This window comes from Haliotis rubra, unplaced genomic scaffold, assembly GCF_003918875.1.
Source record: "Haliotis rubra isolate DU_JTF1 unplaced genomic scaffold, ASM391887v1 Scf401, whole genome shotgun sequence".
Taxonomy (NCBI): Eukaryota; Metazoa; Mollusca; class Gastropoda; order Lepetellida; family Haliotidae; genus Haliotis; species Haliotis rubra.
Genome location: NW_025767082.1, coordinates 932,155 through 949,678, shown reverse-complemented (window position 1 = coordinate 949,678; position 17,524 = coordinate 932,155). Strand labels below are relative to the sequence as shown.

Genomic DNA, 17,524 nt, shown 5'->3' with positions numbered 1-17,524 from the left:
ATAGGTTTTGTTAATATTATTTACAATGGATGATACAAAAATGTTTGGTTTATTTGTAAAGAAAGAATATTTTCATTTTCAATCCAGGAGATGAAAGATATCAAGATGGAATGATTCTGCCTTCAGGGAATGGTTGTGTTAAAAATGGGGATTCTCTGAAATACCAAATTTAATCTGAAAACAAAATAAAAGCTGCAAATCTTAATTTTACAGAAGTTCTGCAATGAATGTGTGACGACCAAATGATGAGGATGACTTCTAACATCGTCTATGAGTAGTTGTCATGTTGATTGTGAGGAGTTCTATATTACTGAAAAGACTTTAAGGGACACAGATTCTTTCATATTACCTACTATGGTTAATCTGTCAGGACCCACGAAGACCCGAGTTAGAATTTGTCTTCAGTAACCCATGCTTGTCGTAAGATGCGACTAACGGGATCGGGTGGTCAGGCTCGCTGACCTGGTTGACATATGTTATCATATCCCTATTACACAGATCGATGCTCATGATGTTGATCACTGGATTGTAGAGTCCAGACACGATTATTTTTCAAACTGCTGCCATATAGCTGTAATATTGCCGAGTGCGATGGAAGTAATTAAACTCACTCACTCACTAATCTGTCAGGGCATCAAACAGTAACTGTAGAAATGTGAAATACTAAGTATTCCTTAGTTTCTTTTGAGTGGTATATATCCATGTAACCGAGTGTACCATGGCAAGTGAGGTATGTCTTTGATACGTCTCTGGTTTCCAACATTGAAGTGGTACCAGAACTCCGCTATCCAATACAACATTGTGACTGCCAATAATTGATTCCTCAGCTCAGAAGGCTTGACTGATAGATTATAGGAGGATTATATCGACAGAGTCACAAAGAGGTTGAATAAGTCTTTTGGTAATACAGGTTAAATTTGACAGATATCCTCCAGAGCAAACATGGGAGAGTAATGATGGTGTGATGGTAGCGCTGATAGAGCGAGTGTGTGATGAGCGCGGACAGAGAATTAATCAGGCCCCCACACTATCAAACACATCTCTGCCAAACTCAAAATTAAGTTTGTTAAATGCACGCCAAAATGCAGGGATCGGGGAGATCAATTTATCCGAAAAGCAAGTAATGTATGGTGTTTAAGTGGAAGGCAAGGTGGCTCAGTGGAGGTAGTGTTGGTGTTGTGTAACTCCATAGCCCTGGTTCAGATACAACTCTCATTGTATCATTTTGGAAAATCAGGGACTCTGTCATAACTTACACAACATAGGCCCACATGGTTAATTCAGAAACTGTAGCAAACACATCTCAAATGGTACAGGAGACAGAAAGCAATGAATGGTAAAAAATGGAGTAATTTATAATCATATGTCCTGAAGGGTCATTTGACTATGCCAACCCAAGGCTGCTGTCATAAGTCTTTTCAACATTTTCAACTCCTCCTGAAGGGATTGGCAGGAATTGTCTGTTTCTTACTATCTAGGAGTTCAAGTTTTTCAAGGCATCAAAATTGATTTTTCAGTGAACCCCCAGTAAGTATCTTTTAACGAATGAATAAATCAGAAAAATATAAATTCAATAAATTTGTTTTCCCAAACTTAAAATGCCAGAAGCCTGAAACATTCTGCATAACAGGGTCACCATATGTTGTTCCCAGTTCAAGTTATCTTCATCACAGATCAGGTATGGCTGTGATCAGACATATTGAAAATACTAGGTCATTGTGAATCATCAATCATTAACCTCAGAAACCACAGTACCAATGTCAGTGAAACTTTGCAAGCTTGTTCTACTCAATGATGACACCTAAAAACCATTCATGGATTCATATCTGATTTTCAATATGGCCTCCATGGCCATATTGAAATAGCTATATCTGACCCTTTCTTGGTCTGTTTTGCTGAAGTTTATGTCATGTGTAGTAAGTAGTGGGTCTCAACATATAAGTTTATTATAGAATTAAAGTGTTGTTCATTAACATTGCATCAGTTTATACAGTAATACATCAAGCATTGTGGAAGTTTGGTTCCTTGTGCAATACTTGTTTATACCTTCATTCATATTTTATGCAGGAAATATTATAACAGCATTCTTTACAGTATCTTTCATTGAGATGCCATGTCTGTTGACATTTTGAACAGCTGACTACTACGGCTGAGCTCTTGTGCCAGAGTGCTGTATTGTATGAATTAAACTTTAGATTTATCAAATCCTTTTGATATACTGGTATGTTTTCATCCAATGCCATTTCTTTTGTTAGGCGGATATATTTCGCTATGTGGAAGAAGTCGGAACTGAGGTCAAGAGGTTTGTGAAACATATACAGAGGGAGCTGTTGTGTCAACAGACGACCCTGACCTCTACTACAGTACAAACGTTGGATCGTGAATGGTCTGTCTACACCAACTTAATCACACAAGGTAATGATAAACATATTGTTTTGACTTCTAGATACAAGTTATATACATTTATCAATGGAAGCATTTCTGCTCCACACTTATGGTCATGTATGATTCCAATGATGATGATGATGATGATGATGATGATGATGACATTTATATGATCATATTATGTTATTAGCCAAAACTGATATTGCTTGTGAGAAATCAAATGAGATATCGTTTTGACAGTAGATTTTGTACAATGCCCTGAGGTCATCAGTTACATGACTTACAATGCTATGATGTCATTGACTTGATGACATCACAATGCTATGACATCGCTGCTCTGCAAGTCTAATGGCAGTACCGTGTTCAGCGATGTACATTTTTCATTGAAAACTAATGAAAAGTAATTTTTGATGATAAACATAATCTCACCCCCGGCAAGCCTCTGATATGTGTAACTTTGTCAACTTGTGATATATTTGATATCAAAAGACACTCAGGTGAGATTCTCTGTTCATCTGGGCAATGGTCAGTGCTTGATTATCCTGCTACCCAGTGAGAATGAATGAATGAATGAGTGAGTGAGTTGGTGATTCACTTTTGACAGTGTCAGCAGGTTTGCCGCTGTAGCTGCACTAACAGTGTATTGAGCTGGCCATGTTGTTTTTGATGGTCCTAACAGTGTATTGAGCTAGCCATGTTGTTTTTGATGGGGACTCTGGTTATTATCTACAGCTTTAACTGATGACAATGTAACAAACTCACTCACTTATAAAAATCTGATATAATTTGACACAGCCGTTATTGAACTTGCTGACTGCAGGCCCAGCTTGGTTCGTAGCGAGTGGTTGACATCGCTTTGCAAGACATTCTTGACAGAAGAGTGTTTAAGTTTTTTACTTGATCTCATCTGAACTGCTTGATGCATGAAAGCTGGTCCAATTACTGCAGAAAGCTCTCAGTGTCACTATCTGTTCCAGGTGAAGTTGACAAAGTAGAAAGGTCACAGAGTATAAAAATTTGCTGGAGGAAATTAGACTTTGTCATATGTTGATTGTCTCCAGATATGTATTTGAATCTCGTTAAGGGTTGCAAACAAACCCATGCTTTTATCCTACGTGCGTCGTCTGTCTGTCCGTGCAGCGTATTAAAACAGTTCAATATTTCTTAACCAAACTTGTATTAAAATGGACTCCGTCCGTCCGTCGTCCTGTCTGTCCGTGCACATTTATCTTTTCGAGACAGAACTCTAAAACCGTTCAATATTTCTTAACCAAACTTGGCACATAGATAGATCTGGTGGTGTACTGGTGCCTTTCTCTCCACTCTCACTTTCTCACTTTCACTTTCCTCTTCCACTCTTTCACTCCACTTTTCCTTTCACTCTCTCTTCCTCCTCTCCTTTCCTCTCCATCTCTCTCCTCCTTTCACTCCGCTTTCCACTCTCCTTTCACTTCTCTCACTCTCTTTCCTCCTCACTCCTTTCATCACTTTCTCTTCCTCACTCCTTTCCTTTCACTCTTCACTTTCCTCACTCTCTCTCTCCACTTCCTCCTCTCTCTCCTTTCACTCCTCTCTTTCCTCTCTCACTTTCCTTTCCTCTCACTCTCCTCACTTTCACTCCTCTCCTCCTCTCTCTCTCACTTTCACTCTCCTTCACTCCTCTTCCTTTCACTCCTTTCCTCCTCACTTTCCACTCCTCTCTCTCCTTCTTTTCTCTCACTTTCCTCCTTTCCTGTCTCCTCTCACCTTCACTCTCTCCTCTCTTTCTCTCACTCACTTCCTCACTTCCTTTCTTCCTTTCTCTCTCACTTTCCTCCTCACTCCTCTTTCCTTTCCTCTCTCACTCACTTCCTCTTGCTTTCCTTTCCTCTTTTTCCTCCTCTCACTCCTCACTTTCTCCTCTCCTTTCCTTTCCTCACTCTTCACTCCTTTCTCTCTCCTCCTCCACTCTCTCTGTCACTTTCACTCTCACTCTTTCACTCCTCTCACTTTCCTCCTCGCCTCCACTCTCCTTTCCTTTCACCTTTTTCACTCCTCCTCTCCTCCTCTCTTTCACTCCTCTCCTCACTTTCCTCTCACTCTCACTCTCTTTCTCTCTCACTTTCACCTCTCTTTCCTTTCCTCTTTCCTCTCTCTCTTTCACTTTCCTCTTCCTCTCCTCTCTCCTTTCACTCTCTCTCTCTCACTCTCACTCCTCTCACTTTCACTCCTTGGACTCTCTCATGCTCACTATCACTTTCACTTTCACTCTCTCTCTCTCCTCCTCCTTTCCTCCTCTTTCACTCTCCTCTCTCACCTCTCACTCACTTTCTCTCTCTCACTCACTTTCTCACTCTCTCACCTCTCCACTCCTCACTCCTCCTCCTCACCCTCCACTTTCACTCTCTCACTTTCATTCCTCTCTCCTTTCCTCACTTTCACTTTCCTCTCTCTCTCCTCTCTCACTCTCACTCTCCTCACTCCTCAGGCTCCACCTCCACCCCTAAAAGACAAAAAAAGCAAAAAACCCTGCTCACTCCCATAATTTGACCCCACCTTCTGTTTGTTTGTGGATGGGTCATGGATGATATGTTAATACTAAAATAGATGAGTCATGAAATTGTTATACACTAAGTAAATGTATTATTTTTTCCAAAATTGTCTTTCATCATGTGAGAGACACAAATAAAACACATGTGACAATCAATATTGTGATCTTCACATCCTGTGTGATATGATGGCGTTTACCCGTGGGAAGTAAACAGACCTGCAGGTTCCAGTGTACGATCACAGAGACAAGGATGGGCTCTGACTGTACAGATCAATCCTGCCATCACTAGATGTATAACACTGACAGGATAACACTGACAGGACCAACATGCCGCTGTGGACCACATGGAATATTGCTGGAGTGTGGTATTTAACAACAAACAAACCCTGGGTTACACCACCATATTGGTGGAATAGCAATGTCAGGCAAACAAACCCTACAAAGCAATGTCAGACGTAAGGTGATCGTGACTCACATATCTATAATAATCTGAAGACAGTCGTAGCACTATGTACATGGGTGGTAGGACTGAATCGCAGGGATTATTGGTTAAAATTTATCCCAAGCAACCATTGTTTGTCAGACAAGATGATGAAATAAGGTGGGGAATATTGCTCACTGAGTTGATTGTTTGTTATTATACCTCAGGGGTGTAGATGATTGCAGTTGATATCAATCACAGGTTTGTATGGTCCAGATGGGGTCAAACCTGGACCTTCAGCATAAGAGGCAAATGTTAACCACAAGACTGTCCCATTATAATAAGGTCACATCATAAAATATAACTTCCAGAAAGTCAGATAGGTATTTGTCTTTACAAAAGTAGGAAAATCCAGTACATATGTAATCTCAGTGAGTGAGTGAGTGAGTGAGTTTAGTTTCATGCCGCCTTTAGCAATATTCCAGCAATATCACGGTTGGGGACACCAGAAATGGGCTGCACATATTCTGCCAATGTGGGCAATAGAACCTGGGTCTTCGGCATGCTAAGCAAACACCTTAACCACAAGGCTACCCCACCACCCCTATATGCCATCTAAACATAGATCATCTTGAATTGACTTAATGCATCCCAAGACTATGAAGAGTGTAAACAACCAGAAACCAGTTATATAACAAGAGATTAATTTCATCACTTGAGCAATCAATTTCTTTCAGGAATATAGCATCATGGATCTTATGGTTTTCTTGGTACTACAGTTTATTAGTAAGATGAATGGACTGGGTGTTCATTGAGAATTATAAGGAGACTTCCTTCAGTAAATATGTTAATATTCAGGAAGCTTATCATCATAAAAGTGTTATTTATTATTTTGAATCTATAGCAACTTGGCGAAATGACTTTCAGTATTGTGACTTTCCTTCTCTCCTATTCAGGTTCAGGTCATGTGGTTTCCACTGTTGAAGAATATGAGTGTTTGAAGACCAAGGTGAAGGCCATCTGCTCAGTGTTGATGCTACTTCACAAGATACACGACCAGAACAAACTGATGCAAGGTGGGTCCCGGGTATATTACTCCCCAGCATTATGACTTTTGGAGAACTCCTCGACATGACATCAAACTTTTACATTTTCAAACCCGGTATTTTGCAGATGTTAAAGAAAGTAGACTTGACAGGAATCTGTCCCCAGCCTGAATGTCTGATTGTGTTCCTTTGTGGGAGTTGGTTTGGAGCTTTAGTCTGTCAGACGGTTAAATCTGGGAATCACTGCAAGATTTAAAGGTTTAACTGTGGAGTCAGCCAAAGTTTCACCAATTCACTCAGCCATGTCTTCAGATTAATGCTTGGATGTTGGGGAGGTCATCATGACACTTGGTAAATCGTTACTTTGACTTTGAAAATTGACTTGTTTATCTTGTTGTTCTAAGTAATGTTTTTTATTCTGTCCGTTAGTGTTATATGCTGGGTACCATCACTAGTGTTATATGCTGGGTACCATCACTAGTGTTATATGCTGGGTACCATCACTAGTGTTATATGCTGGGTACCATCACTAGTGTTATATGCTGGGTACCATCACTAGTGTTATATTCTGGGTACCATCACTAGTGTTATTGCCCCTTGACACTCCCCACTTGTGTTATAACCTGGGTCACTATCCACTAATGCTGTACCTTGACACTACCCACTTGTGTTATAACCTGGCCACTATCCACTAATGTTACAACCAGGGTACTATCACATGTGTTTTCCTGGACACTATCTACTAGTGTTACAACCAGGGTACTATCACATGTGTTTTCCTGGACACTATCTACTAGTGTTACAACCAGGGTACTATAACATGTGTTTTCCTGAACACTATCCACTAGTGTTACAACCAGGGTACTATCACATGTGTTTTCCTGGACACTATCCACTAGTGTTACAACCAGGGTACTATCACATGTGTTTTCCTGAACACTATCCACTAGTGTTACAACCAGGGTACTATCACATGTGTTTTCCTGAACACTATCCACCAGTGTTACAACCAGGGTACTATCACATGTGTTTTCCTGGACACTATCCACTAGTGTTACAACCAGGGTACTATCACATGTGTTTTCCTGAACACTATCCACCAGTGTTACAACCAGGGTACTATCACATGTGTTTTCCTGAACACTATCCACTAGTGTAATAAAGAAGTCACCAGTGTTGTAAAATATGCTCTATCCATTGGTCTTATAACCTGGACACTATCCACTAGTGTTACAACCAGGGTACTGTCACATGTGTTTTCCTGGACACTATCATCTAGTGTTACAACCAGGGTACTATCACATGTGTTTTCCTGGACACTATCATCTAGTGTTACAACCAGGGTACTATCACATGTGTTTTCCTGGACACTATCATCTAGTGTTACAACCAGGGTACTATCACATGTGTTTTCCTGAACACTATCCACCAGTGTTACAACCAGGGTACTATCACATGTGTTTTCCTGGACACTATCCACTAGTGTAATAAAGAAGTCACCAGTGTTATAAAATATGCTCTATCCACTGTTCTTATAACCTGGGCAATATCCACTATTGTTATAGCATGGTCACTATCCACCAGTGTTATAAAATATGCTCTATCCACTGTTCTTATAACCTGGGCAATATCCACTATTGTTATAGCATGGGCACTATCCACCAGTGTTATAAAATATGCTCTATCCACTGTTCTTATAACCTGGGCAATATCCACTGTTGTTATAGCATGGTCACTATCCACCAGTGTTATAACATATGCTCTATCCACTGGTCTTATAACCTGGGCAATATCCACTATTGTTATAACATGGGCACTATCCACCAGTGTTATAAAATATGCTCTATCCACTGTTCTTATAACCTGGGCAATATCCACTATTGTTATAGCATGGTCACTATCCACCAGTGTTATAAAATATGCTCTATCCACTGGTCTTATAACCTGGGCAATATCCACTATTGTTATAGCATGGTCACTATCCTCCAGTGTTATAAAATATGCTCTATCCACTGGTCTTATAACCTGGGCAATATCCACTATTGTTATAACATGGGCACTATCCACTAGTGTTATAGCCTGGACAATATCCATTTGTTTTATGACATGGGTGCTACCCACTAGTGTTATAAAATGGACACTATTCACAACTGTTATAGTCTGGACACTGTGTATCCTTCATATGTGCAGGTGGTCTAGAGGAGCTCCAGTCACGGGTCGACCACCTCCGCGGGGTGGTGGAGAGTGAGAGGATGAGCAACGCCGGCAGTGGCGGCACGTTCGAGTGGGTGGACAGTCTGCTGGTGAAGGCTCTACAGAATGGAGACTGGCTCCTCATTGACAATGTGAACTTCTGCAGGTAATTCCCTAGTAATCAACATTATCATATCTAACAAATACTTGACAATACAGGTATTTTCTTTCTTGAAATGGGTGCAGTGGAGTAGTCTAAGTTATGCTGTGAAACCTGTGTTATTCCCCAATAGGTATGATATAATCATTATGTTTCTATGGGGTGTTCTTCAACTTCTGTCTTGGGTACTTTAACTTCTTATGAGTAGTATATTTAATTTCATAAACTTCCTTAGTCAAGGCTATGTTTTCTGTTCAGCCCGTCTGTGCTGGATCGTCTGAACGCCCTACTGGAGCCGGAAGGTGTCCTGAGCATCAATGAGAGAGGTGTCATTGACGGACAGATCCCAGCAATCAAGCCGCATGCTAACTTCAGGTAAACAACAATGTTGATCCAGAAATGAGTGAGTGAGTGAGTATGGTTTTACGCCGCTTTTAGCAATATTCTAGCAATATCAAGGCGGAGGAAAATGGGCTTCACACATTGTACCCATGTGGGGAATCAAACCCTGGTCTTCAGCGTGATGAGAGTGGTTGCTACCCCACTGGTAATACAAAAACACTTTTTTGCATTTTTGCTACTTTTGTTTCATTGTATTTTATAATATGATGTGTTAGTACTGTCCTTTCTGTATTTATTTGGTTGAATGCTAATGAAATATCAATTTAGTAAGTCGATTAGTTTATAATGTTATCAAACAAGTGTCATTAACTTGCAGGCTATTTCTGGCCATGGATCCAAAGTTTGGTGAAATTTCTCGGGCAATGAGAAACCGTGGTGTTGAGATATACATTCCGGGAGAGGTGAGTGTGACTCTTTGGTCTGACTGTCCTGGATTCAGGTGTGATTGTCATCAGGTGCCATCAGATGGACTTCTCTCAGATATGAGCATTGTTACACACTATTCAATGTTCACAGAGTGCTATTAGTTGATACCTGTTCATATGGAAGATCTCGTACACAATGGCCTCGTTAAGGTACAAAAGCTCACCTTAAGATCAGTCCTGTCCAGGTACAAATGATCTACTCTATGATGCTAGAGTACCTTTAAGTGGCTTTTGGAAACTGCAGTGTCAATGATGAGAGTCACCGACACTGATTTTTATCCCCCTCAACACGTTTTGCGGGGGGTATTAAAATGGACTCCGTCCGTGCGTCCGTCCGTCCGTCCGTCCGTGCACATTTGTCTTTTCCGGAGCAGAACTCTAAAACCGTTCAATATTTCTTCACCAAACTTGGCACATACATGGATCTGGTGGTGTACTGGTGCCTTTTGGTAGTATTGGAATTCTGAATTAAATATTTTTGGCATTTCCATGGCAACAAGTTCGACTTTGACTGAAATTGGTGGTAGTGCTCTTTTCCGGAACAGAACTCTAAAACCTTTCACTATTTCATCTCCAAACTTGGCACAGAGATAGATCTGGTGGTGTACTTGTGCCTTTTGGTAGTTTTGGAATTCTGAATAAAATATTTTTGGCGTTTCCATGGCAACAAGTTTGACTTAGACTGAAATTGGTGGTTGTGCTCTTTTCCGGAGCAGAACTCTAAAACCATTCACTATTTCTTCACCAAACTTGGCACATAGATAGATCTGGTGGTGTACTGGTGCCTTTTGGTAGTTTTGGAATTCTGAATAAAATATTTTTGTCATTTCCATGGCAACAAGTTTGACTTAGACTGAAATTGGTGATAGTGCTCCTTTCTGGAGCAGAACTTTCAAAACCTTTCAATACTCTCCTTCCACTTTTCTATATACACACACCTAAATATTTGACATAATCATACCTCGTAGACATAATCATAAAGAGTATTTTGCCATTGCGGGGGATATTGATGACTTTGTCTTCTTGTTATATTTGTTTGGTGCAGTGTTTCATTACAGGTGCTTGTACCTTTGCCAAGCAAGTTTCACTGGGCATCGCTGTCTTGATAAAGGTACAAGCACCTGTACCAAATGGCATTGGAAGAATAAAGAATTATTATCCAAAAAAATTATGTGAAACTTTAAACTTACTGATCTATGTGTAATAATGTTAACCCATTTTTGTTTTGTTACACTGTAAATGATTTCAGTTTCAAATGTAAATGGTTTAATGTGCAATGGTAAATTGTTTAATGACTCATAATGTTTAAGTAGTATGTTTAATGTTTTGCTGTAAATTGTATGATAATGTTTAATTTGTATTATTTATATGTTTTACTGTAATTGGTTCAATGTTTATCTGACATTGGTTAAATATTCATCTGAATTGGTTCATTGTTTATCTGGATTTGGCTTTATGACTGGAATTGGTTGCATGTATATCTGGAATCGGTTCAATATTTATATAGAATTGGTTTTATGATTATCAGAAATTGATTCAATGTGACTTAAAAAGATTTGGGGATCACCCTCCATATCTATAGGAGAGGTGAAGTGCAAATTTCTATTTTGATATACTTTAATTTATATAGAATTATCACACATTACATCTCTTGAACACAGGGGTGGGGTGGGGTAGCCAAGTGGTTAGAGCGTTCGCTCGTCACACCGAAGGCCCGGGTTCAATTCCCCACATGGGTACAATGTGTGAAGCCCATTTCTGATGTCTTCTGTCATGATATTGCTGGAATATTGCTAAAAGCGGTGTAAAACTAAACTCATTCACTCACTCTTGAATACAGGCGAGGAAAATACATGTCAGATGTGTTCAACCAATAATTTTCAATCATTTAATGGATTATTTTCAGATTTTAGTAATGGCTTCTTTGTTAATAGGAAACATACAGAACAAAGTTTGATACAGATCTTGTACTTTTCTCAAGAATAATCATTGTTAATTGTTGTACAGCTGAAGTTAGTGAGCCTTGCTTTGGAACTGGTTCAATGTTAAACTTGAATTGGTTTAATGGTGTTTCACTAGAACAGGTTTGAAGGTTTAATGGATTCTGTTTAATATTTAACTCTAATTATTGGAACCTGATAACCTTCTGTAAGATATCCTGCATTTTGTTTTAAATCAAAGATCAAATTGCTTTTACCATGAATATTTATGATTATACTTAAAAGTTTCTGAATGTTTCTGGCATAAGAAATCTATTTCCTCTTAGTGCCTTGACCGTGTGCACTAGAATTATGAAGACAGAAATCAATTTGTTGGTGGACATCAGGCAGTTTAGTTTAAACGATGAAGTGATGAATTGTGAGCTGAGGAAGAATTTATCTTGGGGATTTAGGAACAACTTAGCTAATACTTTAATTCAAAAGACAGAAAATTCTTTTTCTTTCATAAAGCTCTCTATTGATACGAGACCCAGCTTTGAAGTGGTCATGTGACTTTGAAGAGTAGGATGATCAAACAAGTTGATCATAAGTATCAATATCACAAAACACTGGATTTAAATCAGCTGATTCTCAAACGCCCAAAAGATTATATGCATAAATTTGGATTTTCAATGATGAAAGACAGGATTATTGTGTCCAAATATTAAAAACTTTCATATTTAATCGAAGATATTTAAGATGTGCTGAAAATATCGTGTTGCAATTTTAAAGCAAGGGGATGAGGTTGCTTGGATTCAAAAGAAACATTGTATATAGCTTCGACTTAGTTTTCCACAATGAAGTAATGCAGTACAAGAAAAGTTGTGTGAATTTTGAAATTTGTAATTGACAGGGATAATTTTGATACAAACTATCACTTAAAAAGATGAAAAACTGTTTGAATATGGGGCACTCACCTATGCCACTTGGCTGAACGAGAGCATGGATGTGTAACTCCTGTTGACTTGAGCACAATGATACAGTAAACTCTAGGGTATCTCAAGCTGTATCAGCTGGTATGGCATCCATGTCAGTACAATACTCACATAGCAGCTCCCGCTTCAGCTGTCTCACGTTGAAGGTTGTACAAGTTCCAGTACATTTCAGAACAGCCATTGCATATTCAAAAACAAGAATTTGCGTTTTCAATGAATACTGGTTCCATCTTCGTTCATCCAGAAATGTAATGGCAATTTGAAAAAATAAGTTTGTGAAACCTGGTTCTGTAATTACACAATCATGGCATGTGCCGGACTGCTTAAGATGCGTTGGTTTTCTACCCTTTGATCATATCTGTAGGAACGCAGGGTGGCAAGAAATGCATAGGTTTGACCCTCACAGATTGACTTCTACCTCAACACTGTGCTTGATTTGATAATACGACATCTAACGAGCCTTGTTACTTGCTTGATTAATTTGAGGAGTTGATGTGTTCAGCGGGGAATTATGGCGGGGCCCTGTGATTGGCTGATGTTAGGGAGCCATTACCTTGTCTGCTGTGGGGTTAGTGGAGCACATATACTGATATGATTGTCCATCGGATTATGTAAGACTATGGCTGCTTGGACGAGAACTGCTTAGGTCTCTGATGGTTCTAATTCTTTGCAAGCTCCTCGAGTGTTGATGGAGATCATGCTGTTGCTAGACAACAATGCCCACATCACGGTTACATGTTTTTAACTTGGGATAGTACATGGGTTTAGTGTCAGGATGAGTTAATGGATGAGTTGGGCTTTTAGAAGATGGATGGAAAATATGATATTTTAGTAACAAGGGATGAAGTGCCGGTTTGGGTTAGTGGAAATTTGTCACGTCATCCATGTTTTGTATTCTGCTCTGCTGCTGGCACTGATTCAGGAATAATTGAGTAGATGGGCAGATTATGAAATCTGAGATATCTAGTCATCATTGCACTGTTTTAGACAATATGTAACAGTAATTAATTTCATTTCATTGACTAGTTACGAGGTTTATACAGTATTAGCTTGTGATTATCTGGTCACCTTGTTGGTCTTATTGTGAAAGAAGCTCTTCATTTCCTCATATTTCAGCCAAGTGTGTATTTTATCACCCAGCACTGGCTTCCACTGGAGCTCTTGCTTGTGTGAGATAAGTGATATCTCCTAGGAGATAATGTTCCGTGAATTTCTCTCACAGTTCTTGCAGATCATTGTGACATCATTGGTTACAATGACATGACAATGAAATGACATCATGTATTTCTCTGCTACAGAAAACTAGTTGTTTTGCTTCTACACTCAAGACACTGGTTACTACAGCTTGAGGAATGAATCTCAATGATAAATAGATTCTCACCCTCCTGTATTTTGACATCAAACATATCATATCTCTATCATGTCTAGCTGATTAATAGGCCATTCAATGGGGAGATGTTTTCCAGGTCACGTGTAACCAATGTGTGTAGTTATTGTAGCCTTCTATGGAAACTAGAAACAGTGTTACATAATTGATCCAGACAACAAATGTTGATTTGTGATGTTACATACACAGTGTTTACAATAATGTACTACACGACCTCATTACACCCTCTCAGGCTATTCCATGGCTGAAGAGATCTTTTGATCGTCAGTGTTTCTAGTTGGAGTTCAGTAATATGGAATCAATGGATCATTTATCTGATTGTGAAGTCATCGTAACCTAGCAGCCACGAATAGATGCATGGCAGTGTTTAGCTACTCACTCACTCACTCATACTACAGGGTTTATGCTCATGCCCTTGACCATTGGTTTTGCTAGCCCAGAACTTAAAGAATCTGATACTTTGTGACTGACTTTGAAATATTCATTTTGGATTGTTAGTATCTCTTCAGCTCTTTTCTCCCTAACACATCTATTTTCAGGACAGCTTACTTTTGTGAAAAATTGTAAAACCAGTGCATTGGTGTTTTTTGTTCTAAGTAGTTTCTACAATTACGGTCTGTTTGACAAAATATCCTGACTAAATTGTCTTTCAATAGGACCAACACTACTCATATTGATACGATTTTGTCCGGTGAGCTACAGGACCTATAGCAAACATATTGAATATCCATCTACATCTGAATAGTGTTGATGGTAGTGACTTGATGTCACTCTGGGATGAATGGATCCAAGAATACATGACTTCCAGCACAAAACCCAACTGGGAGTAGGTTCTACAGTGCACTACCCGCTGTGCCACAGGAACCTTCACATGTTATACTGCAGTATATCAAACTGGTATATCTTCCACCACAGGATGATGGCTGCCCATATTCAACGTATGACACAAAGAGGATGATGAAAGGTTTGGGCCTGAATGACAAGGTCTTGTGTGATTGGCTGATTGATCTCCACACCACAATGAAAGAGAGGCTGCCTCGCCCTGACCAGCCAATGCTAATGGACTTGCTATGTGTGTCTGCCATGGTGGTACAGCAGGTAGATCGAGGTGTCTTGTGTGACAAGGCACTTTACCATGCAGCCAATGATGTGTATGTAAGGAGTCACAAGACATCATTGTCCAAACAGGTGGGTTCAGTTCAGATTTGTTTGGTTATGTTTGTTGTCAAATGCTGCTCTCAGCAATATATCCAGCTATATGATGGCCGTCTATAAATAATCAAATCTGGACCAGACAATCCAGTGATTGACATCATGAGCATCGATCTACATAATTGGGGTACAATTACACCCAGATCAGTGAGCCTGACCACCCGATCCTATTTTTCTTTCAACTAGCATGGGTTTCTCAGAACCGATTTTAACCCAAATCCTCTCAGGTAGTTCAGTTTGGAAGTGGCAGTCATTAGATATTTGTGGTGAAAACTGTATTCAACATGCGGCAACTGGGTTCTATTCCCTACTTGTGTACAACCCATCCGACTATTGATAAAAGTATCCTCTTCAATCCAAATGATCAATTTACAAAATGATTTGAATTACAAACGCCTGGACATATGTACGTCTCAGATGAAATATAAGATCCAATAATTATTAAGTAATTTCAAAACATATTAAAACCATGTGACGTCAGACTTGCTTAGATTGGTTTAACAATACTTTTTACAAATTGTTAAATTTTCTAGGCTGCCAAGGAGATACTGACAGAACGCATCAAGACTTTTCAGGAAAATTGTGTCACTGGACAAGTTGATGATTGCGGCTTGGGCTATGGCCCTTGTCTCTCTGTGGAACACAGGACTATGGGCAGAACACGACCCTGGCTAATGTACAGAACCCAGCAGGGTCCCTCGTGTACCTTGTTGGATGGATCAAGTCAGGCTGGACCATGTGAGTTCTGGTTTAATGTCATTATATCTTAGATGATTACATTTAATCACAAAATTTAAGCGATGATGTTGTTTATGTTTTAGAAGATTATGTATCTCTCAGTGTAAATGTTGCTTTGAATACACAGTGCCATTTAGAAAGTGGTCAAATGTAACACAAATTATATTTTGGATCACGCTTTCTCAGTAAAGTACAGATTCTAGTACTTTTGTTGGGTTGAGCCCCATCTGGGATTCAAATCCACACCCTCAAAGTCAGGCACCTAATTGCCAGCACACAAAGTCGGCCGTCTAACCCACTCAGCCACCTGCGGCTTCCACCAAAATTGAAGTCGGCCATTGCTTTGCCATTACACCATTTATGTCAACTAGCTATAAAAGTTTTTTGAACTGACTGTAAATATTGCATGAAAAGAATGATGTTGCTTACTTCGATTGAAAATAATCTTTTAGAGGGGATACAACAAGAATAACAGCATAGAAAGGCTGTTTTCACACAAATTAGAACATTGATTGGTTTGATAACAAATATGCTCAGTATCTGCAACACTATGTTTTTTGGAAAATACCAAATTGGGTTGCTTGTACAATTATACTGATCAAGTTAGATTTGTTGTCTAAGATCAAGCGATAAAGAAAAATACTGAAACTTTTCAGGTTACAAGGCAATTATATTCTTCTGTTTCTGTGCAGTATGTGTAATATTCACAAGAATATGACTCTCATATGTTGGCCTTAGTACAGGTGTTCATGAAGATTACATAAAGAATGGTCTAAAGCCAGGGAATGATAATTTGAGCACAGTGCTTAATGCAAAAAGTGTGGTATTATGCTGTGACATGCTGTTTTTGAACAAAGTGTGACCAGTTCTTTCATGTTTTCAAATAAGTTGTTCTTCAAATAGCTCATTGTTGTAAATGTCAAGAATGAATGGCTTCTCGGACAGTGTGGAACCACTGAATGCAAATCTCCTCTCGGGTCTTAGTATAATTGGGGAACATTGCGCTGTTTCAGAACTGAAGACATCGACAGCTCTATCATAACAAAACTGACAACCAAGTTGAGAGGGGCAGCAGAGTTGTACATGTCACTCCTGCCAGAGAGAGGCTGGCAGACGGCATCAACATGGCTTCAAAGGCTCATGGGACATCTGCAGATAGACATGAGAGAGCTGCCATCTATGAAGGGGAGACATGGATTGGCACTGGGGAACTACATGAGAGCGCTGCCAGGAATGTTGGCTCAATGTCTCAAGCAGCTTTCTGAACAGCCAATCAGCTTGCAGTATAGAAACGCTCTCCATGCCCTGTGCAAGGGACAGATAGAAGGTGTGTGGGCCATTTTGTCACTCATTGTAGTACAAATTGATTGACTGATCCAACTAGAAAGTCCTGTCAGGTCTAGTGACAATGGAATAACAAGTCTCGAGATGAGAGGGTCCGACGTGACAGTTTCCCAATGTGGAAAGTTCAGATCGTTCGTTATTATGGGTTGTTCCTCTACCGTGGCACAGTTCCTCACTTGCTACTGTTTTCCTAAAGTGTTGGTAGTCTGAAGGTAGTTTGCCAGTAGTCTCTTGTAGTTAGTTACATTCATCACAATTACACTGAAACATATACAGTGTAGTACTTACAAATGAGGAGGTTGATTATATATAGCTTGGTGTTTCATATACTGATGCCCAATAAGTGTACGACAATCTCAAAGTATTG

The 17,524-nt window shown here is 39.5% G+C and overlaps 1 protein-coding gene across 1 annotated transcript in view; it reads left to right on the top strand.

Moving 5' to 3' along the window:
* The window catches only part of LOC124287571 (midasin-like), a 68,733-nt gene extending 51,793 nt beyond the window's left edge, over window positions 1–16,940 (top strand). The window contains 8 exon segments of the mRNA XM_046724060.1: window positions 2,256–2,415; window positions 6,293–6,412; window positions 8,573–8,741; window positions 8,994–9,110; window positions 9,454–9,538; window positions 14,779–15,051; window positions 15,609–15,813; window positions 16,827–16,940. Of these exon segments, the coding sequence (XP_046580016.1) occupies window positions 2,256–2,415; window positions 6,293–6,412; window positions 8,573–8,741; window positions 8,994–9,110; window positions 9,454–9,538; window positions 14,779–15,051; window positions 15,609–15,813; window positions 16,827–16,828 (1,131 nt within the window). The 3' untranslated portion in view covers window positions 16,829–16,940.
* The last annotated feature ends 584 nt before the right edge of the window (window positions 16,941–17,524 follow it).